We start from the raw sequence: 26,834 nt of genomic DNA on the forward strand, positions 1-26,834 counted from the left end.
AATCCTAGAAAAAAAGTATCACAGGTTCCAAAAAAATATAATAAGCAGAGTTTCCAGCACTGATAATAAATCAGTGTATTAAGCCTCGTACAAACCAGGACGATTATCGCACGCACTTATCGCCAATGTTTTTCTATGCGTCTTTTGTGTTCATACTCAAGCGAATTTCACTGGCTAGGGTTAGCCCTAACCCTAAACCGTTACTGTTCTCTGTTTCATCTGTCGCATGTTACGTTATGTTTATGAATCTGCCCATTAAACCGCATCATTCTCACAAAGCAGATTATTGATTTATACATTTCTCAAGGTACAGAGGCTGGTTTTACAGTCTGTTCACCTTCCCAAATCAAGAAGCGCATGCTTTGGATATCAAACACCCCTCACAGCTTTGACATTCAGAGCCTTGTGAAGGACACAAGAGAAACCATAATGAAAGTGATGGATTTAATGAAGATTAAAACTCCATTTGCTCTGGTATTCAGGCAAAAATAAAGGCGGTTTTGAGAGATTACAGCCGAAGCCTTAAAGGCATCCACGTCAGTGGGAAGGTCATTAATATAAATTAAGTGTCACGACTCTGTCGGGGTGCAGAGGGTTTGCACCTGAGCACATGCTACGTGAGCAGGCGGAAAAAATACTGTGAATTTGTACGCTGGGCCTTTACAATTAAGATTAAATTGTTAAATATTAACAAAGAATCTTTGAGACATTTGTTGTGAATCAGGCTCCTCTGATTGTGTATGTTTGTTGAAATCCAACTATTAACTCTAATTTGTTAGGGAAAATAATTATATATTTTTGCTTGAAAGAAAAAAATAAAATAGAATAAAATTCTATTTATATTATAATGAAGTTATTATTATTTTATAAATACTTTTAAATAAATGCATATTACATTATTTAATTGAATTATTTGATAACAATATTATTTGATTATTTTAAAATACAAATAAATGCAACTGCAGCAATACTGACATTATAAAAATAATTCTCAATAATTAAGATCTTTCAGTAGAAGGATAAGTGATTGCAGTGTTGGGTAGGTCACTGTAAAAAGTATTTAATTACTAGTTATCTTCAAAAGTGTAATTAATAATAATCCCATTTCAGCCTCGACCACTTGTCTTAAACATTACAAAGACAGATGTTAAAATGATCTTTTAATTCTTTCATATGAACAATATAAAACGGCATAAAAATAAAAAAAAACCCACAAAGAACAGCAGTCGGTGCTACAGGTTCCCAGTTTGTGTCCGTTCTCGAACCGTTCTGTGTATTTCCATTGTTAGAAAAGGGTTGTTCCGACCCGAAACTTACTTCTTTCATATTTGTCGACCAATATTCAGAAAACTACGTCAGTATATAATCATAAAGACAGCCGTTTTTGTCTTACGTGAACGTAAACGGATGAGAAAAAAAACTGCATTCTTAAAGAGAGAGCAGCCTAATAAATGTGCTGCCTGTCATTAATGTTAATCAAAGAACAAAAGAAAATCATTCACTGACTGTATATCTAAACTTTAACGGATTCGCCTATATTTTATTTATGAAAAGAAAAATATGCAGTGTTTTGTTTGTGTTATTTAACTGCAACAGAATGCTTTGTAAAAAGACAGAATAAATGTTTGACTTAATTTGTATTAGATTAGACTTAAATTAGGAGTGATCTCTTACTTTACTTTTCAGAAAAACTAATTAAATGCAGTTACTTAGTAATGCATTAAACCCAACTTTGATTGGTTGTATATATAAAAAAAATGTATATATATATTTAGCAGTTCCATCTATAGAAATAGTTGGACAACAAGGGCGAATCACCCTGGATTGTGTCCTCAGCTGGTAACACTATGCAAAATAAGATGCCAACCTCACCAGCAGCATCGATAACACACAGCAATGAAGGAATGGAAACTCTATTTGACAGGCAAATGACGATCACAGTCTCATATAATGTTTTGTTAGAGCTTTGCACGTGCACACTTTCATACGAACCAGACAATCTTTTGCAATTATGATGAATAATGCAATGACAAAGACATTAAAATCATGCACTTCTGAAGTTTAGACCATGAACACATTTCTATATCAGACTCAGACGTCGGTGTTTGACATCAGGGTTGTACAATACACGAACAATATTTACAACGGGTTTAGGATTACATGTTTAGATAGCAGCTGCTACTGCTAAATATAGCATATATGCATTGTTACGAAAACTCTTACAGGTGCTACAGCTAACATTTCACAACCTCACTTCAACAATTCAACACAGAGAGCTTTGTGGAAGTGCACGCTCGGGTTTCTGAACACCAATCCGCCTCTAAAAGGGAAAGTGGAAACATGAACCTTTACGCAAAGGTCAAAGACACACAGAAACACAAGATTTTGGTGCGAGCGTGTATCTGTTCACGTCTAATCTGAGACATCAGAGCCTGAAACCACAATACGGGCTAAACAGCGTCAATCAGAGTATGTTTTGTGGTCAAATTCATGTAATTAAAGCCTAATTAACTAATGAAATATAGTTACTGTTATTACTATAATAATTTAGCATGTTATCCACTTATTAGAATATTTATTTATTATATATATTTAATTATAATATCTAAATATTTAATATATTTATAATAAATATAATATAATAAATAAATATAATATATTTATTTATAAATAAATAAAATTATATATAAATAAATATATAATATTTAATTATATATATTTAATTATAATATCTAAATATTTATTAGAGATTTACAACAATAAAAACAATAAAAACAATAATAGGACGAGGTAAATATGGGCCTAGGTTAAATAAAAACAATAAATCTCACACTAACATGTTTTGCTCAACATTGCACCAAATATATTTGAGTATTAAAGACAATTGACAGAAATCTCCTCAAAATTATATATATATATATAAATGCTACTACAGTGATAATACCTTACTACATTACAGAAATTAAAAAAAATAAAATCACTACTAGTAAATTTCACAAAAATTACAAAGTGAATGACACTGAATGAAATGTGAAATGTTGAAGTAGAAAAACTAAAACTATATTTTCTTGTAAAACATGAATAATCTTGGTTTTATTAACAACTTCAGAACATAATTTGTCACAGTTTATAATAAGAAATCTATTAAAAATATTGTAACAAACCTGTTAAAAAGTGAGTGTCCTGTACTAAATAATAATAATAATAATAATACTGTATGGTTTACTGATGGATGACAATAACACAGTGGTACTTCCATACATACAGCCTGATAGTGCTTGATTACCATATTATATAATGTTCAAATTGTTACTTTAAGGGATCTCATAAAATAGAATAAAATGTGATTTTATAAAAAATATGATCTGTGATGAAGTCATACCATGGTACAGAATTGTTGGATTTTCATAACAATGGTATATTGCTGTGAACTATGGTTAACCCTTGTGAATATGCATTGATAAATATTATTGTTTATGTAAACAACAAAAGCAGCCCGAGGATGTCACATCAGTGACATATTTCTCACTACATTAAATCTCTGAACTCAACCTGATTCATGAGGATTTTAAGACTTTTAGGAACAAAATGCTCATAAAAATTGATCTAAATGATGGAGGATGATCCATACGAGCATATATGTATCAACAAGACCTGCAACATGCAGATAGAAGACACTGTTTCATTTTATATACTTAAGGAATACTATATGGTCGTGTCCAAAACGCTGGCACTAGCATGATTTTCCATGATGTATTTATATAGTAACGGTGAATGCGGTGTTTTAGTTGGCGACTAAAATACAATCTAGATCAGCAGTTTGCTGTATTTACTCAATGCTCAAATATGTTTCGTGAAAAAAAAAACAGTAAGGGTTTACAATGCTCAAATATGCTGTCTAGATAGTTAGCTCACTAGATTGTGGGACACAACCCATAGATAGAGTAACGTTAAGTTACAGGTTATATGTGTGTAAATACAGAATTACAAAACATAAACACTAACCTTAATTGTCCACTCGAAGTCCTCCTAAGGGAAAACCGATGCTTTTTCTTGAGAGAACGAGGTAAAGTGTGAATTGTTTAGATTGCGTCGTCTGAGGAGAATCCGTCTGTCAGTCCATCAGTAAATGGGTTAAAACTTCTCGGATGCGTTTTGACGCAGATTGACAGGTATTCAAGCAGAGTGGGATCTTAAAAGTTTTAACGGAGAACCATAAACGCGTTTCGATGCGGTGAATTGCGATAAAGCCCGATATATTCGTTCGCTCGTCTGTCTTCCTTCCTCTGAGAGACCTCTGTTTATCTGCGACCGTTGGGTTCTGCCTGCCGTGCTCGAGGGATCGACGTTCGATTGGACTGATGATACAAAGCAGCAGGTCTAGGATCAGTTCTTTGAGATGGAACGCCGGATCACGTCAGCTTTATTTAAATATTCAAACAGATCTCAGAACAGCCGTTGACGGTGGAATCTGTTACATATACGGAGGGTTTTTAAAAATCATATTAAAAGTCTAACGGGTTGTGAAACCGCAAAACGATCATCTAACACTATCGTATGTAGGGTTTGTGTTTATAGATTTTTATTGAAACATATTAAAAGTAAAGAAAATAACGGTTATGACATGTACAGTACAGTATCACAAAATATTTTACACATATATTAGCAGTTTAATCTTTGTTTGGAGCTGATTTGAGATTTTCTATCACATAACTTTTATTTTGGTTAACACAGCATACTAAATAAACAAGGAAAATATAATCAATCCAAGGCTGCCATCGCGTGGTAGTAAGTGTCAAAACAGGGAAATAAACAATTTATGATCGTTATCATAAATCATTGCATTCCACGAATGAGCAAAATATTTAGAGAAGGAGAAAAAATAAAGTAAACTGGTTTTATGGTTTAGGGGAAATTTGACCTGCTTAAAGTTGAACGCGCACTTGTTCAGACCTGTATATATTTCTATATATTTTCTCAATATTTAGATTTCTTTGCACCCTCAGATTCCATATTTACCAGTAACGTTAGTTTTATCTCAGCCAAATATTATCCTAAAAACCATACATCAATGAAAATCTTATTTAATCGGCTTTCATATGATGTATGAATCTCAATTTTAGAAAAGAAAAAGCAAAAGAAAAAAAAACTTTTGACTGGTTTTGTGCGTGCACGAGCGACCTGCTTCCTCGTGCACGCGCGCTTCTCTCTGGTTTATCGCCCCCTAAATGTGTTTTTTTTCCCGTGATGCTCCGCGTGGACGAGCAGCAAGATGGCAGACGATCTGGATGATTTTAAGAAGGAAACTGGATGCGTTCCGATCCTCCATCCCGAGGTAAAAAAACACCACCGTTATCCAGCTGCACCTCGGCAGCGATATTAAATGAATCCGGAGTGTTTTAACGGCCAGTAAAAGCGTTATTTCTCCCGCGATCTTCTCACAATGAATGATGGGGGCTCCGTGATAGCATTGATGCTAACGCTAGCCTTTCATATTCATCGATTAGATTTATAATTGTCGTTTTAACGCATGTCTAATCTAGTATTTTTTTTATCAGGGATGTGTTTTTATTCCATATTGCGCAGTGACACACGTGACATCATATTTGAGCAAGTATCACAGTGTGTTGTGCTGCGTTTGCGTCTAAATCACAAACACCAACATCATTTACATACATTTACCCTCAGATTTGAACATTGATTGTGTTATATTGTTTTATTAATTTGCCTTTAGTACACTATATACGTCTAAATAATGACTCTGATATAATGTCAAATCTGTCAGTTATATCCAGGCTCATATTTTCTCTTAATATATTCATCGGTTAATGTTATTATCAGTGCTGCAATGGATCATTTACATATTCCCGACTCGTTTCCGACGTTTGCATTTACAGGATGTGTTGATGTAGGGAAGTTTTTCATGAAACATGTACTTCTTGCAGGCCTATAGTTTTATATGTGTGATGAATTATAACATGACACCTCAAAAAATGCATTCAATATAAATTAAATGCATTCATTTTCACACTTCTGTAGTGAGACAGCTTGCTCATATGGGACGTCCTGCTGTGAATTATTCATGCTCAGGCAGACTGACCATAGAGCTGATCACATAGAGCTGATGAGTGAAGGTAAACATCAGCCTTGGCTTGCAGTCAAACTAACACGCTGAAAGGAAGATCTCAGCAGACCTTTATATATATAGAAACTACTGTGTGCCCTGGTTTGCACGGGATGCGCTGGTCGATTTAGAGGCTATGAAAACATGAATCATGATAGAGGTGGTGTTTTGCATGTGGTTGTTTGAGATGAATAGTTCAGCTGTCCTCATAATTTGGTTTGTATTCCAGTTGCTCTTTTGCTGATTGTGGAAAAAATGTGGGACTTAAAGTAAAAGCTAAGATAGATTCATACTGGAAGTAGCACATTGATACAAGTAGTGTTGGGCGATATGGTCATTTTTCATATCGTCAGCCCGTGAGATCGACGCTACACGATATTATCGTGCATGGGTGGAGCAAGAGAGAGACTCTTTGTTCTTGTCATAGCATAACTATTTGGTGTTTTAAACCATGCAGGTATGCGAGAGAGATCCTATGGAATCACCAATAATCCAAAAAAAATACTGTACTTAAAACAGCTTGTTCATGTATAGTCAGACGCAGCTGTCATATCGCGCGTCCTGTGACAAATCTGCATCTGCGCACAGAAGTTATCAGTCTAAATGTTCTGCAAAATCAGTCAACGGTGAAAATGAATAGTAGACTTCATTTAAAGTCCAACAGTTTAACACTGTTGGACATAAACGTACACATTGAACTGATGCATCAGTCATATATCGCTCCGGAACGCACGCCTCATGACGATACCATGAACACGTTTTCCCCATCATGCACTGGGGCATGAATTCCCCATTCAAGTTGTTTTTATACTGTTTTATGGTTGATTCTGTTCTTAGAAGTGACGTGACATTCAGCCAAGTATGGTGACCCATACTCAGAATTCGTGCTCTGCATTTAACCCATCCAATGTGAACACACACACACACACTGTGAACACACACCCGGAGCAGTGGGCAGCCATTTATGCTGCGGCGCCCGGGGAGCAGTTGGGGGTTCAGTGCCTTGCTCAAGGGCACCTAAGTCATGGTATTGAGAGCACTGTACATGCACTCCCCCCACCTACAATTCCTGCCGGCCCGAGACTCGAACTCACAACCCTTCGATTGCGAGTCTGACTCTCTAACCATTAGGCCACGACTCGCCTCTTAGGTTTAGTAACTTACTGTTTTGTGATATCTGGAGTTAATTTTCTCCTCAAAATGACCCATTTATACGGAAGTTCTAAGCGGCCATGCATTATCATTTTTTTCCTTCTTGTTTTATCATTATAACGACTTTATTTTCTCGTTATCTCGACATAACGAAAGTCGTTTTCTCGTTATAACGACTTAATTTTCTCTAAGAAGTTACAAAACTGCGGCAGCAGGTGGCACTATAGACCTGAATATAACTGATGGGGTGTTGTATACTATCCACTTTACTGTACGCGGACCTTCCTCGTGATCGCTATAATTTGTGCAGTCTTGTTCATTACTGACATTTAATTAATTCATAAACGTTAAATGCTTGAATCAATATGATTATTTTGTATTAAGTTCTTGCTAGATGCATGAGTTTCACCAACGCGTTCTGTGTCATAAAATAACTGCTTATCAAAACCAAGGTTGACGTCACTATTCTGTTTGCACCTATTTCTTTATTTGTGCTTCTTTTAGGCAAATGATTAGGTAGTTTATAAGTGGAAATGTTCTGTTTATCTACAGTAGGACGGGATTTAACTAGGCTATTTGTGATGTGCTTCTTTTCCTTGTTATTAATATTTATTGTTAACCATATTGATGAGAAATGTGATGCATATGTAAAGTGCATAGGCTACTTTAAATCAGTTTTGTTCTAAAATGTTGTAATCGTTTATTTCTGCACACACACATACACTACACATACACATGAGCGCTCTTTTCAAACAGAAGCTTGTTAGGCACATGATATCTGTCAAAGCATACCTAATGACTTCTAAAAATTACAAATTATATATAATTTTTTCAAATAAAGGGAAAATTAAAAGTGAGTTTAATCCAAGCAGCTCTAAAAGATCTTAGAATAGTTCTGCATCATTCTGAATAGTGTTCGCGGTGTTGCCATTTAAACATGTTAATTACAAAAAAAAAAACGTTTAGTGTACTGTCTCTGGAAAAATCAACAGTGATTGATCAGCCTTTATTTATGTACAGTATTGTAGACTTTATTACCTAGGCGAAGCAAAATTTGCTGAAATATAGGCTACAGAAAGAGCGCCTGCATGGTTGTCCATCAGATGCCTGTCAAAGTTGAGTTCGTTACTATAGCAACAGTAAAACTGTCATGTCGTTATAACGAGAAAAGGACTTTCGTTATGTCGAGATAACGAGAAAATTAAGTCGTTATAACAAGAAAACAATAAGGAAAAAAAATGATAATGCATGGCCGCTTAGAACTTCCGTACATTTATACTCAAACACTATCCATTGATTTCTATCCAACTATCCAACAAGCTGTCTACTTGCTTACTTGCATGTATGCAAATGAACCACATGCTTTAATAGCATGGTTGTTTTCCAGTGCTGCCTTGTTTGGCATGTATGCCACATAATATTAATCTTTTTGATCGTTATAATAGCATACGTTTTCTGTAAAGATACGAATCAAAACAACTCACATGTCGGGTAAAACACAAGCGAGATCAGCATCTCTTTCTAGTTGAAGTTTGTCGCGAAGCTACTTCCGCATTTGTCCACGACACTGTTGTCATGTGGTTTCCACGTAAGTAAAGGCGGTAACAAAGGGTAAGGCCATCCTTAAAAATATTCTTGATTGCCGTAACCCGACCGAGCCTGTCAATTTAGGACAGACTCAATTGTTGTTGTTTTTTGCTTTTAGTCCGACCGACTTGCCGATTGTAAATTTGCGTTAAGACCGACCAATTTTTTTTTTACTCTTCAAACAACTAATACAAAAGCAATAAAATAATATTAATTATATTTAAGTATTGTAAATATATAAATTTCCTAGGCTTACATACAAACGAAGGCTATCTTCCTTAATAAAAAAAAACCTGTGACGTCATCTATGTTTACACAGATGTCACACTGCCTGTGCATTCGCTTCGACTGTCCAGGGAACTACACTGCGACCAAAATGGTCGCATATGTGACCTTTTGAAATGCCACTGCGTCCCAAATTTTTATGGGGTCGCAAATGTATCACTGATTATTTTTGTACCTACTTGCGTGTTATGCTATGATTTAATATGAGCATTTATTAAAACAGAAATGTGTATTTTAAAAATACGTTTTATAACGTGCTCCGAGCATTCAACACATCAAGTTGTCTTCAGCCCCGCGATGCGGGAAAGCTGAACTGAGCAGCTGGTTACTCGGCCGCTGTGATCGGTGCGCACGAGAGAGAGAGCCGCGTCTCACGAACAGCAACACTGAACCGAGCTCTCCTTCAGGACGTTCGCGTCCTCCTGCACCTGAACGAACAAATACAAATCGCAGTTTAAATAAACAGAAAAAAAGAGCGAAAAGCGAAAGAGCTCAATTCAGCACCGCGGTGTTCTGGTGTTCAGGGCGCAAGCAGAGGCGCGTCTCAAAGTCGACAACAAATACATACAAAATATGTCAAAATACCCGTCTTGGAAAGTGTGTTCGAAAAAGTCTGTGGTTATGTCTTAAGTGAAAGTAAAGAGTTGAGAAAGAAATCGGATGTGTATCATTATAATGGATGCGTTTGTTTCTTAAAGTGACCGCGCCTAATTTACTAGCTCTGCTGTCAGTGTCTTTAATGTATGAAAATGAAAGTAAATTACTCACTGCTCTTGACTGAATTACTTTGTAGTTTTAACAAGAATTTATCCAAAGTCAATCCAAAAATCAGATAGAATTGATTATATTGTTTTACTAGTGGGTGCAGGACACTAGTTCATTTATGTCAGTATGGCAAAATACAGTGATCTGTGAAATATCCCAAAAATTCTTCATACTGTAGACCAGTGAAATTGATTTTTTTTTTATAATTAGGGACCTGACCATGTTTTGCTTAAGTGTTTCTTTCTTTAATTGCTAATGCAACCTTTTCACACCACAGACTGAACAAAATTAAGCATTGCTTGCTTGGTAACTGTTCAACAAAGTATTGATAGTTGTGTAAATATTGTCATACTGACAGTTGTCTGAAGTTTTGGTTGATTCCATTACATATTATTTTATCCAAGTTATCCAACATTATCAAGATGAATTTGTTCTGACACAGTTTAACCCTGAGTTATTGTCAATATTTTATTACCAATTTTCTAAACTACAGCAAATAAACTGTGATAATGTGAGACTTTATGTTCGAAAATCTATTGCACGAATCGATTGGACCAGCCAGCACAAATTTCGAAAACGAAAATAGGAAATTGATTTTAACGACCTTCTCTCGGAGCGCGTCCAGGTTTTAAAAAAATATTTTTTTTGGAACATGCGTCACAGCAACTGCAGCTTCGGACACACGCATAACAGCAAATAATACTTCCGCACAATGTTTCTCTTTTTACAACAGAAATGTGTCTAGGGCTGTCAAAATAGCTGAAAAACTACATTCAAATTTTTTACTTAAATATGATCAAAATTCGAATTGTATTCAAATGTAAAATGCATAATTTCAGTTAGGGTGAAGAAAAGCTTTTTGCTTCTCTTCTGAGGCCTCAAGATATTACTGCACGTTTATTCAAAGCATTAGAATACATGACTGTGAAAAAAACAACATAATATTTAAAATAATTTTTATGAACCAATTATTATTAAGTTGCTTAAAGAACTATAAACAAAACAGCGTCATGTATGCATGCATTGTTAAATAAATAAAAAGGGCGGAAAACCAGTCACACAGGATAATTTTTTTCATTTAAAAACATGAGATGCAGTGTGATGGGGAACAAAAACCCAACATAAAGTCTCGAGATATTTTTAGAAAATTTAATTAAATTAATTTGACATGTCTTTCTAAACATGCGGCTCTCTTGTGCAAGACGCGAGTCCAACGGTGTCCCTCTAGAAAATGCAAGAAATATGCATTCTGTGTGAACGGCTTGGTTTCAGTTTTGATGTAAACAAGATATTCTTCACTTTGTTTTCTTTCTTTTTTTTTTTTGAAGTGGCTTCAACTGTAAATAAAAGTAATAAAAAATATAATCAAATACAAACTATTATATGACATAATAATACTAAAAATCATTGATTGTGCTGTGAAAAGAGCAGAAGTAAACCCCTCTACTATAAAAGACACAATCTGTGCGTTTGTCTTTAGTTAATCAATGCTGTTAACTAGAGGAAAGTCTACAGGAAGTCGTTCCCTTCAGATGCTTTGGCCCTCTGTCACCTGAGTGGGTGGCTTCAGGGCCAGCCATCTGTTTTTACCATCACCCATCAGATCAGACCTGAGGTTTCCTGCAAAGATGATGCTCCGATGTCAAAGTGAAGGTGTCTGTCTGCTGTTGTGACTCTGGTATCGTGTGTCGACTAGATGAGATGTCCATCCGGTTGGAGGAAAAGCCACTGTTTGCGTGTAACAAATTTAGCTTTGTGGCATTGAATTTTTCCACTGCATTTCTACGTAGTGGCATGTGGGTGTGATTTCTTTTGCACTTCTGCTTTTGTTATTTTATATGTAAAAACAGACAAAGAAATGAAAGCTGACTACAAATGATGAGTTTAGTCATGAAAAATTAATGTTTGTTCTGTGATAAAAAATATATATATATATTGTATCTTTAATTTCGAGTTACTGTGATCTGTAGCATTGCATTGACAGTGTGACCTCTGACCTCTAGGAGAGCCTTTTAGAAATAAAGATTTGACTTCGCTGTCCATTTGTATATCTGGATTGGGATGATCTTGCTAGGCTTTTCTCTGGACGTATGGCTGCTGATGAATCTTTGTGTTGATAATATGTATAATGGTGTCTAGCAACACGAGCCACAGGGCTTTGTGTTTAGTGGTTTTGGGTGCAAGTGTGCAGGTTCTTGCCTTTCACTGAACCTATTAATGTTTACTCTTCACTAATGAGTTCTTAGCATTTTTAAGGATTATTTGAAATGCTACTGATTACAAATCAGCATTCTCGTTTACAGTGTATTCCAGTTTATCATATTTATATGTGAATCTCTGTGACTGTTGTGTGTGTGTGTCTCATGTCTCTGCTGGCCTGGCATTACACACACAAACACACACACACACAAAGGGTGCTCGGTGTGTTTGCCAGGATTCCCTTGTGTCCTGTGGGTGTTTTCTGTTTGCCCTTTGCATCTGTTTCAAGCTTTTGCTTGAATGTGTCTCATTTTACAGTCTTTTAAACATCTATTTAAAATATTTGGTGTTTAAATAACTTATGGTGGTAATATTATATATATATATATATATATATATATATATATATATATATATATATATATATAATATTTTATATATATATATATATATATATATATATTTCGTTTAACCCTTTTTATTTTTACAATGAATATTTTATACATTTAAAATCATAAAAATATTTTTGAGTTTTGAGTGGTCCTTCAGTAGTTGTTATAAAATAAACTATGTATAAAATAATCAAAATTAAATGAAATAAAATAAAATCAAAATTATATTAAATGAAATTATAAAATAAAGTACAGGTTTTCTGGAATAAAAATGTTACTGGAAAGGGTTTGGTGTACAAGGTACAGGTTCAGGAGGTTGGCTTTTTTAATACAATGGACTTGTTGTCACGGTACCAGAATATCAGTATTCGGTACCGATACTAGTGAAAATCCACGGTTCTTGGTACCAATTTCGGTACCAAAACAAAAAAATTTTTATCACTAAAAATAGAAACCAATGCCATTCTTTATACTTGTTTACAATTGTGTTTAAATTTTTCTGCAAGTAATATAATTATGAAAAACAGTAAACAAGTTTCACCCAAATTTAATTTGCCTTTTAATTAATGAAATGTAAACATTTTATTTTTTTGGTAAATAAAGGGGATTTGCCATTAAAATTAAAACATGGAAGAAATATTGTGTGATTTATTTCTTTAAAAAGTTGTATTAATTTTTTCAACAGTAGTAGCAGTATCACATACATTCTACTAAATAATTGTAATATTTCTAGCACACTGCCTTTATGTAAAAATGAACTTTTATTTTGACGGGTAATACCTTTAAATTGACACTGGTTTTACGCAAATGAAACGGTAAAATGCTTGTGAAGTGACTCAGAACAGTTCTGGTGATGTTGTTTATCTACAGTCGTGGCCAAAAGTTTTGAGAATTATGGAAATTGGAAAAGTTCCTGCTTAAGTTTTTATAATAGCAATTTGCATATACTCCAGAAAGCTCTAGACACGCCCCTGATGCCCACTCGTTGGAAAAGGCTGAGCCAGTTCTTCAGCGATGATTACAGAGAGTCCGGCCGAGACGAGTGGGAACAGTTCTTGCTGGAGCCATGTATTCCTCCAGATGAGGATCCCATTCAGTGGTGAAACGAAAACACGAAGCGCTTCACAAAACGTATTCGCTTAGCACACCGTTATTTGTGAGTCCCGCCAACGTCTGTGCCGTCAGAGCGCGTTTTCTCCGCGGCCGGCCTTATTGTTAACCGACTAAGGAGCCGACTTTCCCCCGATCATGTTTACATGCCTGTTTTTCTTAACAAGAACATGTAAAACAATAGAAAAAAAACAAAAAAGATTTGCTGACAGTTTAAACGTTTCAAAGTTAAGTGTAGGCTACGTTCTACAATAGCCTAATTGCTGCTGGCTGCTTTACGTTTTTTTCATTGTTCACTTTTTTTTTTTTTTTTGCTTTTAATCTGTACTTTTGTTTGTTTGCACGCATTGTTAAAGGTTTTCAGCTACAAAACACGATGTGTAATGTTCAAGCTTATTGTGTGTAAGCTTGTTCAAAATGACGGAAACAATAAATGGTGCTGAAAAATAACGTCTTTCTCATTAAACTTCATTTAAATAATCGAATATTCGTTTTTTGTGAGCTCAAGTATTCAAATGTGATATTTGCGGAAAACGCCCATCCCTAATATAAATATATATACATATGTGTGTATGTATATGTAAACTGGAAAAACCTTAAGAAGCATCTCTGGAGCTAAAACAGTGAAATTCGTAATATTACAAATTCTTATAATAAAATGACTTGGTAGAGATCCAATTTTGGAAATATCGCAAATATCACAGAGGATTATGCTTAAATAAGACAAGCAGAAGTTGCAATCATCGTTGAAATGTGATTAATCTTGATTTTTATATATTAATTAAATGTTTAGTTGCATCAAATTTTAAAGGGACAATGATATGGTCCCTTTAAAAGCCTCTTTAATTCAGTGTGTGTGGTTTTTAAGCTCGTCATCACTATGGACTCTGACCGTACATATGACACGTTCCTCAGGATCCTCCGTGTCATTCATCACTCATCCGTCTATCTGATGGCTTTATAGAGATGAACTGACTGTGATTCTCTCCTGCAGGAAATTAAACCCCAGAGTCAGTATAATCATGACTACAGTGAGAGCGTCAGCCGCAAGAGCCACGTGGACGACTACAGCACTTGGGACATCGTCAAAGCCACCCAGTGAGTCTACACATCTACACAAATATCCCCCAGCCAGAAACAACTAGATGATGATCAAGGACATGTCATCTAAACCATGTCGTATAAGCAGCATGATTCTGTATTATCAGTGAACACAAAAGATTATCTTTTTTTTTTAAGTTTATTGGCCAGTGTTAATTTTAACAGAAACTATAAAATTTCTAAATTTCTCTATATTGCCTTCAACATAAAAGAGTAGATAAAATATAAACCTCCAAGAGTTTTCATGTTTGAGGTTGCCAGATTTAAATCCCTCATTATAGAGCCCAATGAAATTTCTTTTTTTTTTTTCAAAATTTATTTTATTTTTCATAATTTATGAAATTAAAAAAATGTTTGCTATTTAAATTTTTATGGACTTCTCTTCTTTTTTTCTTTTTTTCTTCAATTAAATTTTCTGGACTCTTAATGGTTAAATGTAATGTTAGTACGGTAATCAGAAGTCATATTTGATAATTGAAAATCATTAAACTTAGCAATAATTTATTTTTAAAAAAAATTTTAGAACCCTGTGTAATGTGTTCTGTTTTATATTTACAAAATTCTGTGTTCTGCATTTGAATTTTCCTGGATTCCATTTAAATGGTTTATTTAAATTGTAATAATTGAAAGAGAATGTCCAGTTAATTCATAGAAATGTATTTATAATAATAATTACAATAATTTGATTATTATTATTTTTTTGTGTATGTGTTTTCATTTTACTGGTAATCAAATTAAATGTATGCATTTAGCAGATGCTTTTACCCAAAGCGACTTACAGTGCATTCAGGCTAACAGTTTTTACCTGACATGTGTTCCCTGGGAATCAAAGCCACAAACACAACATTGTGCTGCTAACCTAATGCTCTACCACTTGAGCCACAGGAACACAAATGATGGCATAAAACATTAATTTAATGAATCTTTAATCATATGAAAATTAAATAAATTATGAAAAATGTTTTGCAAACGAAGTGCTACACAACCCTGTTTATGATTGAGGTTGCTGAATAAATGCACTTACGCAACCTATGCGCCACAATACAAAGACTTTTATGTGTTGAAAGACATGAATGTAACTCAGAATCCGGAATTAATTCCAGGAAAGTCTCTGTTTTAGCTTTGAGGTTTACCAGTTTTCAATGTAGAGTGTTTGTTTGTATTTATTGACCAATGCTAGACTAAAATTCCAGGACTTTTAGTCAGCTACAACTTGACTAAACAATAACAGGACAGGTTGACCAATGTTGGCAAAATGGATAAAGGCTGCTGTTCAGGGATGTTTTATGGTGTATTTGTGCTCAGGTATGGGATATTCGAGCGATGCCGTGAGCTTGTGGAGGCCGGCTATGACGTGCGTCAGCCGGATAAAGAAAATGTCACACTCCTTCACTGGGCAGCAATCAACAACCGCATAGACCTGGTCAAGTACGTCTCTCTCGTGTTCGTTTTATACACACTCTCCTCGCTCTGGATTTTTTCCCTCACGTTATTAAGACAGCACACGCATTCACACACACAGAGAGGAATGGATATATAGAGTTATTACTCTGTCAGCATTGAAATTCCCATCACGAGGCTGTGTGTGCGTGTGCACATACTCCTCTTAATAAACACCTGCTCTGGGTCAGACATTCATTTCACACTGCTCTCTTTTGCAACTGTAAGACAGAGCCTAGACGTCTCATTTCCTGAATGCTGTCTGTCGATTTACTCTTTTTAGGTACTACATATCTAAAGGTGCTATAGTCGACCAGCTGGGAGGAGATCTCAACTCTACACCACTGCATTGGGCAACAAGGTGTGTGTTTGAAATGCAGTACCAGCATACTGCTTAATGCAGACCACCTAGTATGTACTGTATACTGCTTGCGGTTTAATGAATTAGTATGAAGAAATGTGGTTTCATGACCTCATCGAGTTAATCTGTGTAAAAAATAGTTCCGATTTTTGAGTCAAGAAGAGAAAAATCTAACTTGAATTTTTTGGTTTGTTCGTCTCGCTGGAGATGGAAGGGTAATTGAAATAAAGCTGAAATTAAATACTAATAAATACTAAAAAACTAATGGTGAAAAACGTAAAATTAGCAGAAATAAAATGTTTAAGATGAAATACTAAAATTATAGTAACTAAAGCTGAAACAAGTTAAAGCAGAAATACAAACAAACTAAAACTAATAAAAATAATGAACACAAAATTTCTCAAACTTAAATTATAATTAATAGAATATAAATATTAGATGAATTATCTAAAATGAAAAGTTGAAGTTGAATTACAAAAACTAAAACTGAAATAAGTTTAAGTACATTTTAAATGTAAAAAAACTGTAAAATTAATAATATTTAAATATTATATATATATATATATAAGTAAAATAAATAAATATGATGATAGTACATGCCTGTATATTAAACTAAAATATGGATCCTCAAATCTGGCCCAAGAGATCCACTTTCCTGCAGAGTTTAGCTCTAAACCTAATCAAATACACCTGAGCATGCTAATCAGTGTCTTCAGGATCATTAGAAAATTACAAGTGAGTGAGTTTCATCAGGGTTGGAGCTAAACTCTGCATTGCATTGGGTCTTCAGGGCAAGACATGAGGAACCCTGACTCTAGTAAAATAGAAGTGCATTACATTGTGGGATGCATTGCTGCGGTGTAGTTTGTGAGATGTGATAGGTTATCCGGTTATTCAATGCAGACAGAAGCGGGCATAGTGTGCACACTGCAAAAATAGTGCAAGTATGGCAGGACTGCATGTATGTTAAGCGTGCACAATCTTATTAATGCACACACCTCTGTTCTGCTCTCTCACATTCAGACAGGGCCATCTCTCCATGGTGGTGCAGTTGATGAAGTACGGCGCTGATCCTTCTCTCATCGATGGCGAGGGATGCAGTTGTGTGCATCTGGCCACTCAGTTTGGACACACCTCTATTGTGGCGTATCTCATTGCCAAAGGACAGGTACACTTGTTTAATGCTCTGTGGGGCACTGATCTCATCAAAACAAAAGCTGGCAAAGACGCCCTAGGAAGAAGCCCTATCACTCAATACTGTTTATTAACATTTTAAAGAGTGGATTTATCATGCATTTTGTCTTTATGACATTTCCATCCATGGAAGTTTGACCTCTAGGAAAGATGACACTGTGTTTGATCTCAGTCTGATCTTTCTTTTAAGTCTTCACTGTGTCATATTTTTTCCAGGATGTGGATATGATGGATCAGAATGGCATGACCCCTTTGATGTGGGCGGCGTATCGGATGCACAGGTTTGTGTGTATTGTGAGAGGACATGTATTATTTTTTTGCCATTGCCAGATGTAAAGCTAATTAGATGGGATTTGTGCAGTGTTGACCCGACACGGCTGTTGCTGACGTTTAACGTGTCTGTGAATCTGGGTGATAAGTATCATAAGAACACATCTCTGCACTGGGCGGTTCTGGCTGGAAACACTACGGTCATCAGCCTGCTGTTGGAGGCCAATGCTAATGTGGATGCACAGAACATCAAGGTGAAGTCCAGACACCTACACTAACATACTGAAATCAAGTGTGTAGATTGGTGATACCTTTTATTATTATTATTATCGGCATCGGCCAGAAAGGTTTCTTTTTGTCCACTAAGTGTTGAATGCAGAACTTTTATTTTGTCACCCATTCTCCATCTGTATTCGTTAAATGACGTCTTTATTTAACCGTTCTGTCTGATAATTGAACAGCAAATGCTGTAACACCTTTTCACAATATATTAATGCATTCAGCAAATGTGCATTTTAAATAAGTATTTTAATATTTAATAAATATGTAATGCCACAAACTCCAGTTTTTAGGGATATAAATGCTTTTTTAGCTGTGCGCTGCATGTAAAATTTGTGTTATATGATCTTTATCAGAGAGATTTCTAGTGTTCACAGACTTGCCAAATTACACTGCATACTTTTGGTTATAGTGTTTATTTCCTTATATTTGGCATTTTCTAAACTTCTTGATTTGTGAAAAATAGTATAATAGGATTATAGAATCAGAAGTTGCTAAGCAAAGTGTAAATCAGTCTATTTGACTTATTTATGAGCAAGTTCAAATGTCAAAAAAGTTTGTAATGAATTAATTTTCTAATTATTATTGTTTTATTTTTGCTTAGTATTATTGTAGAATTATTTATATTATAGTTTTTATAAAATGTAAAAAATTGTAATTTGGTTTTTGTCGTGTGTCGATTTATATATATTTCTACATTTTCATTATTTGTATTTTTTTTACCTTTAGTTTTATTTCACTTAGTAATTTTAAAAGTTGAACTTAAACTTTTTCACATTTTGTATTATATTTTATTTCATATGGACACATAAATGTATAATAAATAAATAATGTTTTTGATTGCTTCCACTGTCCTCATTTGTAAGTCGCTTTGGATAAAAGCATCTGCTAAATGAATAAGTGTAAATGTAATGTAATAGTTCTAGATTGAATTACTGATAACCACACTGGTGTACATGACATCTAATGATGTTTGTTGGGTTCAGGGGGAGACGCCACTGGATCTGGCCAAACAGAGGAAAAATGTGTGGATGATGAATCATCTGCAGGAGGCCAGACAAGCCAAAGGTTACGACAGTCCCTCATACCTGAAACGGCTCAAAATGGACAAGGTAGAGCGACCGATCAATTACCATTAAGGAGAAATCAAGATGTAGTGCATGGACTCAGACATTTCTCTGTCCGTCTGTAGGAGTTCAGGCAGAAGGTGATGTTGGGAACTCCGTTCATGGTGATCTGGCTGGTGGGATTTATCGCCGATCTGGACATTGACTCCTGGCTCATCAAGTGTGGGATGTATGCAGTGGTGTGGCTCGTCGTGCAGTTTCTGTCTAAGTATGATGCCGTATTACCCATCTGCGGTGCTACTCAGCCTTTTAATGCATTCTGATGTGAAAGCAAAGCATCATCGCTAATATTTGATCTCTGCTTCTAGGTCTTTCTTCGATCACTCCATGCATAGTGCTCTTCCTCTGGGCATCTATCTGGCCACTAAGTTCTGGATGTACATCACCTGGTTTTACTGGTTCTGGAATGATATCCTTTTTAGTTGCTCCATCAGTTTGATGATCATAATAAGAAACTGATGCAACACAATTAAGCTTATTCAACCTAATTAATTGGAATGTTGTATTTAGTTCTTCTGACACCACATCATTTATCAGCAAAAGCAAATCTAGTATTTGCCTTTGTGTTTCACATAAGCATCCATTTATATATTGGTTGACTCGGATGAACATGTGCACAGGAACGCTGACAGCAGGGAACCAGGTTAGCTTTTTATCCGAGAGTTACAGAATTGTATATCTTCCTTTTGAAAACATCATCTTTTTCTGTCTTTGTTGTATTCCTGACATGAAATCGTAAAACTGGGTTGCTGAAGTGACCCAATTTCTATGGCAATATCTAATTTTTCAGTGTTGAAAGATCTGAAAATGATCTGGTAGAGGAGCGTTTTTGTTTGGACGCAAATAAATTTTCTTATAGGGGAATATATAAGGAGTATGAAGTTTAGCAGTATGTTTACTAGGATCTGTTCACACGTCATGAAAACAAACTGAGATGAACATATATCCCTCTTTTACCCACAGTTTACTGACGCCAACTTGATTTAGTCGATTTAGATAATTTGTTTCAAGTTGTCGAAAGTGTAAAACTTTTGGCAGATGCATCAATATCTTTGACAGGCTTGACATGATTATGCCTAATAATCCACAGAAATTTGTATCAGGATTGACTCGCACAATAAATGTAGTGAATTTGACACCTTAAGTAATATAGCGTGGGTGAGAGAAGGGCTGGGCGGCTTGTGCAATGGTAGAAATGTGTCAAATACTGGTAGATATTTCTACACGCTTATTGGTGCAGAGTGAAGCTTTATATTATTTACAGGAGACACGGACACAAAATGAGGTTTTGCAAAATACTAGATGCAATTGGGAACTGATTTGGAGAAATGTAGCACTGCATCACTTCCTCAGCAGTGGAAGCTATGCAGTGAATGGGTGCCGTCAGAATCAGAGTCTAAACAGCTGATAAAAACATCACAATAATCCACACCACTCCAGAACATCAGTTAACATCTTGTGGATTATTGATATGTTTTTATCAGCTGTTTGGACTCTCATTCTGATGGCACCCATTCACTGCAGAGCATCCATTGGTGAGCAAGTGATGGAGTAATTAAATTCTCCAAATCTGTTCCTATAAACAAACAATATCATCTACAACTCTGATAGCTGGAGGGTCAGTAAACTGTTAGTAGATCTACATTTTCATGTGAATTATTCCTGTAAGGGTTCTTGGTTATTAAGAAGTCTTTTGATATGAGTAATCTGATCCATCAATTTGATCAAATTTAATCAAATAAGATGGAGCACTTTTCATGTGAGATCTATTTCTTATTATTTATTATCCTACATTTGGCATGGCACTATAGTTATTTAATATATATAAATCTTTTTGTTGAACTTCCAGCAAAAATAACTATATTATACTGTGCTATAAATGTTGACTGTGATATATAATTACTCATACTGTGATATAAGATTCTGTTCATGACGCCCACCATTAGGTGTGAGAGAATGCAAGTACAAACACAAGAAAGCAGAGTTCTTGTCTGGAAGTGACACTGTTGTATTTCTGTGTTTCTGATGCTGTCTAACATTAGTGGTAAAATCGGATTCCTTCCCAAAGCTGAGGCATTTTCTTATCTCCTGAGGAAACCACTCAAGACGTGACTCGTGTCTGAATCTGCATCTTTCGGTCTCAATTCAAGAAGTCATTTGTCAAACAGTATGTTCCATTTAAACGCGATGAAAGAAAGTACATTTCACTAATTTACCAAACTTGTGAAAATTCTTGGATTTTTAATAGGACTTTGAGTTTGCATGTCTTAAGAGGATCACAGATCACATATTGATTGACTCAGTTGTTATTTTTTGTTGTAAGATTTGTGATTAAATCATTCTTTAAAATAGGTTCTTTTCACTAAATCAGTGGGTCTCAAATGATGCATTCAATGAATTGGTTCAAATAATCTATTAACCCTGTTGATTCTTTTGCTGTGCCATATTAAACATAACTTCCTTAACTGTCCACACATCTCCCTTTCGTCACCATCCACCTGCCCTTCCTGCTCAACAGTCTGGCTCTCTTCTACAACTTTGGCAAGTCATGGAAGTCCGACCCTGGTATCATCAAAGCATCCGAGGAGCATAAGAAAAAGGTAAACTCTCAATCTGCAGAAAAATGTACTTACCCACAAGACATACAAGATGCAGATGAGTTTTTCTTCATCAGATTTGGAGAAATGTAGCATTCCATCACTTGCTCACCAATGGATGCTCTGCAGTGAATGGGTGCCGTCAGAAGGAGAGTCCAAACAGCTGATAAAAACATCACAATAATCCACATCAATTAACATTTTATGAAGCCAAAAGCTTCATGTTTGTAAGAAACAAATCCATCATGATGATGTTGCTTCTGGCCAAAATACATATCCATAATCCATAATATTGCTTTCTCCAGTAAAAAATTTTCCAGTAAAAATTTCTCATCTGAATCAGGAGAGAAATCTGTGCTGATCAAGCACTGTTTACAAGCCAAAACAGTCCAAAATACATATGTGGTTGGATTTTGATGTGAGAGTACAAAAGTGAAACAACTTTTTCACTTATTATGGATGTGTATTTTGGCCAAAAGTGACAAATTTTTGTTAAAAACGCTTTAAAGGGTTTGTTTCTTACAAAAATGCAACTTTTTGCTTCATTAACCGATGTACTGGAGTGGTGTGGATTATTGTGATGTTTTTATCAGCTGTTTAGACTCTCATTCTGACGGCACCCATTCACTGCAGGGCATCCATTGGTGTGCAAGTGATGCAATGCTACATTTATTTATTTCAGGGTTTTTAACTTGTCCCAGTCAGCAACCATCAGTACACTGATGCTTTTCTTCAGAAAATGTAAAAATACTCCACTGTTTTCTCTTCTTCTCTGTTCAGACTATAGTTGAACTGGCAGAGACAGGCTCTCTGGATCTCAGCATATTCTGCAGCACCTGTTTGGTAATGATCACTCTTTTCTATTCTGCACACGGCTGCTTGAACACAGTCAGTGTTGGCAAGCTGATAACTCAAAAGTCTGATTTGCATTGCAATTTGCAATGAGGTGCCCATGCATAAAACACTCACTTTAACGGCCTGTTCTCCACAGATACGGAAGCCAATCAGATCAAAACACTGCGCTGTTTGCAATCGATGCATCGCCAAGTTTGATCACCACTGTCCGTGGGTCGGGAACTGCGTAGGTGAGTTTTCAGTCCCACCAACCATGCTTTTCACCTGACATTAACATGAAAAGTCAGTGACTGGCCAGGAAATCATTCACTATTGTGAAGAAAGCCCATTTAGCATCACAAATAAACTAATTTGAGCCAAAGGCAGATAGTTGAGAGAATGTAAAGCGGCAGATATGACTCAATTCCTTTCATTCGTCTCTGTTTTTCTCCTCATTGTTTGCGGACAGGAAGTGGAAACCACCGTTACTTCATGGGCTACTTGTTCTTCCTGTTGTGTATGATCTGTTGGATGATATACGGATGCATTTGCTGTAAGTACACTTAGGTTTGCATAGTTTTATACGATCAATGAAATGATAAATGCATATAGATGGAAATAGTATTAACTTTTGTAACACTCTACAAACAGGTTTCATTTGTTAGCATTAACAATACTTAAACAGCATTTAGATTCATCATTTACTAAGTTGTATCTGTTAACATGGCACTGTGATCTAACATTAAATAGGTTTTTAACTGCTGTAAAAATATAGTTCATTGTTAATTAATGCATTTAAAGGGATACTTCACCCAAATATGAAATTCTTGTCATTTACTCACCCTTAAGATGTTCCTTACTTGTAAAAGAAGATATTTTGAAGAATGCGTGTAACCTGTTGATGATAACCATTGACTTCTATGGTATGAAAAAAATAATACTGTGGAAGTCAATGGGTACCGTCAACTGTTTGGATACCAACATTCTTCAAAATACCTTCTTTCATGTTCAACAGAAGAAATAAGCTCATACAGGTTTGGAATGACTTGATGGTGAGTAAATGATGGGTGAACTATCCCTTTAAATAATTTTAAGAAATGGGACCTTATTTTTACCTGATTTATATATTTCTGCATTAGTAGCATACGTATGTTTAATATTGACGAACAAAACGTGATTGTGGTGTATTTCTGCAGACTGGAGGATTCACTGTGCTACCAGCTACACTAAAGATGGCTTTTGGATCTACATCACCCAGATCGCCACCTGCTCTCCGTGGATGTTCTGGATGTTCATTAACAGTGTGTTTCACTTCATGTGGGTCGCTGTGCTCATCATGTGCCAGCTCTATCAGGTAAGAGACACTCAAGCCCAGAGCTGTTACAAAAGCAAGAAAGCTGCTTGAGAATCTGCTTCAGTCTGCACGCTAGGGTTTGGTATAGATTTGATGTGTTTTTGTGGTTTGATGTATACTCCATAGATCGCTGTTCTGGGCATCACTACAAACGAACGCATGAACGCCAGAAGATATAAGCACTTTAAAGTTACAGCCACATCCATCGAGAGCCCTTTCAAGTGAGTCCTTTAAACTCATTTCAGGGTGAGCTGGGAACAGTTTATCTATATCTAGAGGAGGATGGTTTGTAAATGAGTTTTATAGAGGTATGCTTTGTATATTAATCATTGATTCAGTCTGTAGAATATAATCTGTATATACTACCTGTTAGAAAATGTACCTACTAGTGCTTGTTTGGACACAACAATTTATAGAAAGATCCAATTCGATTAAGTGAATTACCTCTAATGAATGTTTTAATTCAAAAGGTTCCCCATTATGATGATGCTGCAAGTTGTTTGGTTGTTTCAGTGCTTATAAGCTATTTACTTAATAAAAAAAATATTGGCATGTTGAACAAAAAAAACTTGAAATTGTCCTAAAGTGGAATATAGATATTAGATGAAAAAAAAGTGTTTGAATGACGAATAATAATAATAATAATAATAAAAAAAAGAATAATGAACCAAAAAAAAATTATTATTAAAGTGAAACTCTAAAAATAAGTGCTACTGGAATCTATTGAAATGAAAAGCTAGTTAAGTACTGTTTCAAATAATAATAGTTTACATTAATAATCAATTTAAATACGAAGATTACTTAAAACTAACTAAAACCCGAGTAAAACTAAATTAAAACTACTCAGATATTTGAACAATGACTAATACAATATTTAAATAAATCATGCCCAAAAAAATACATTTAAACAGAACATTATAAGTAAATGCTGTTCAGAAAATGAAAAGTAGTGCTGTCAAACAATTAATCGCGATTAATTGCATCCAAAATAAGTTTTTGTTTACAAAATGTGTATAGTGTGCACATTATGTATAAATAAATACAAACACATGCATTTGTGTATATTTAAGAAAAACATGTATAGTTTAAACATTAAATATATTTATATGAAATAAGAATATAAATGTGTATATACATGTAAATATTTTTCAAATATATACTGTATATCTGTATTCTTATATATGCATAATAAATATACACAGTACACATATATTATGCAAACAAAATCTTATTATGGATGCGGTTATTCATGATTAATCATTTGACAGCACTAATTAAAAGCTAATTTTAAAATCGTAATAACACTTTCAGATAATAAGCTGAACTTCTAAAATTACTAACTTTAATATTGAAAAAGAAAAACTATTTAAAAATATGAATAAGTAATAAAAATGACTAAACCACCTAACAAAATGAGTAAAAATGTAAGTTAAATTGTTCAGTTCAAACAGAATTGGACTCTGTTGTTTTGAAGTGGCTCCCCTGACGTTGCTCCTCTGTTTTCAGTCACGGCTGTATAAGGAACCTCATAGACTTCTTCGAGCTGCGCTGCTGCGGTCTGCTGCGGCCCGTGGTGGTAGACTGGACGTCCCAGTACACAATAGAGTACGAGCAGACGTCCGGCTCAGGATACCAGCTGGTGTAGAGCGGTGACAGAGGGAGACAGAGGGAGAGAGAGGGAGAAGAGGGGAGAGGTTTTCCTGAAGTGCTGCTCAACCGGGACCATCTCCTTCACCGAGACTGCAAACCTCACCCAGTCAGGATAACGCATGCTGTCACCAACTCCACCCGAGACGCAGGGACACGAGGAACAGGAAGAGGAGGAGTTTAATGACATCAGAGGCGGATGCAGTACAAACGGCTCTCCTCAGTTGGTCAGCAGAGGCGTTTTGTTGTTTTTTCGCACATTGACTGCTTTTTTTGTTGACCTTGGTTTTCTTCCTGTCACCCCTTTTTTGTTGCTTTTAAAGTGAAATCGGATCTTCGTTGTCCTGGTTCAACATTGACCTCTGTGTAGGAATGAGAATGAGCATAGCTAAACCATCAGCCGATATAGCGTTTGTGGTTTTAAGGAATTGTTCTGGCCAAAATTAGACTTTTTTATTATTCATGTCGCTTTAAACCTATGTGACTGACTTTCTTACATGGAACACAAAAATAGATATTTAGCAGAATGTTCAGGCTGCTCTTTTCCATATAAGTAGAACGTAATACGCATATGTTTGGAACGACATGATTATTAGTAAATAACTGTAGGTGAACGATTCCTTTAAGCTGCCTTGATTCGTCTGATCGTGACACGCATTCATACGACTAGAGAGATGCCCAGTTTAAATAATGTGACTTAACATATTTATTTTAACCTATTTATGTAGTATTTTTCGATAATATAGTATCATGAGATCATTTTACATGTCTTCATTTTGGGATTTGCAGCATGTTTAATAGTTTAGGTGGGGTGAATCCGACGAAACGTGTCAAGAAGATGAACCCGGGTCATATTTCACCCAAAAAAAGAAAAACTGATTATATTTTGTTTAGAGAAAATGAAGTCTGGTTTTGCATTTTATTATTGTTTTCATGACAATTAAATACATCTTTTCCATAATTCTCATTAACATCATGCACAAAAGCCTCATTACTGTATTTAATTATCAAAGTAT

General features: G+C 35.3%; 2 protein-coding genes across 3 annotated transcripts in view; one reads left to right on the top strand and one right to left on the bottom strand.

Annotated features, from left to right (window-relative positions):
• The window catches only part of LOC132105482 (oxysterol-binding protein-related protein 8-like), a 73,662-nt gene extending 69,340 nt beyond the window's left edge, over window positions 1–4,322 (bottom strand). Inside the window, exon 1 of one of the 2 annotated variants that reach the window (XM_059510621.1) lies at window positions 4,006–4,322. The gene's annotated coding sequence lies outside the window, so the exon portion shown is untranslated. The remainder of the gene's footprint in view (window positions 1–4,005) is intronic. The other variant, XM_059510619.1, reaches the window with a different exon arrangement.
• A 912-nt stretch (window positions 4,323–5,234) lies between these two features.
• Window positions 5,235–26,693, top strand: LOC132105483 (palmitoyltransferase ZDHHC17-like). Its single transcript, XM_059510624.1, has 17 exons — window positions 5,235–5,335; window positions 14,609–14,712; window positions 16,021–16,143; window positions 16,439–16,516; window positions 17,540–17,684; window positions 17,927–17,991; window positions 18,072–18,234; window positions 19,246–19,371; window positions 19,452–19,594; window positions 19,695–19,795; window positions 21,862–21,986; window positions 22,764–22,826; window positions 22,975–23,068; window positions 23,287–23,370; window positions 24,014–24,171; window positions 24,298–24,392; window positions 25,678–26,693. Exons 1-17 carry the CDS (start codon window positions 5,273–5,275, stop codon window positions 25,814–25,816), a joined length of 1,869 nt encoding a protein of 622 aa, XP_059366607.1. The 5' UTR covers window positions 5,235–5,272; the 3' UTR covers window positions 25,817–26,693.
• The last annotated feature ends 141 nt before the right edge of the window (window positions 26,694–26,834 follow it).

The sequence above is a fragment of the Carassius carassius genome, chromosome 26 (genome assembly GCF_963082965.1).
Source record: "Carassius carassius chromosome 26, fCarCar2.1, whole genome shotgun sequence".
Classification (NCBI taxonomy): Eukaryota; Metazoa; Chordata; class Actinopteri; order Cypriniformes; family Cyprinidae; genus Carassius; species Carassius carassius.

Excerpts from the sequence above, each read along its gene's own strand:
- LOC132105483 (XM_059510624.1), top strand. The coding sequence starts at position 5,273 with ATGGCAGACGATCTGGATGATTTTAAGAAGGAAACTGGATGCGTTCCG. Across the intron at positions 5,336-14,608 it reads TTCCGATCCTCCATCCCGAG|GAAATTAAACCCCAGAGTCA; the intron begins GTAAAAAAACAC and ends TCTCTCCTGCAG. Across the intron at positions 18,235-19,245 it reads TGGATGCACAGAACATCAAG|GGGGAGACGCCACTGGATCT; the intron begins GTGAAGTCCAGA and ends TGTTGGGTTCAG.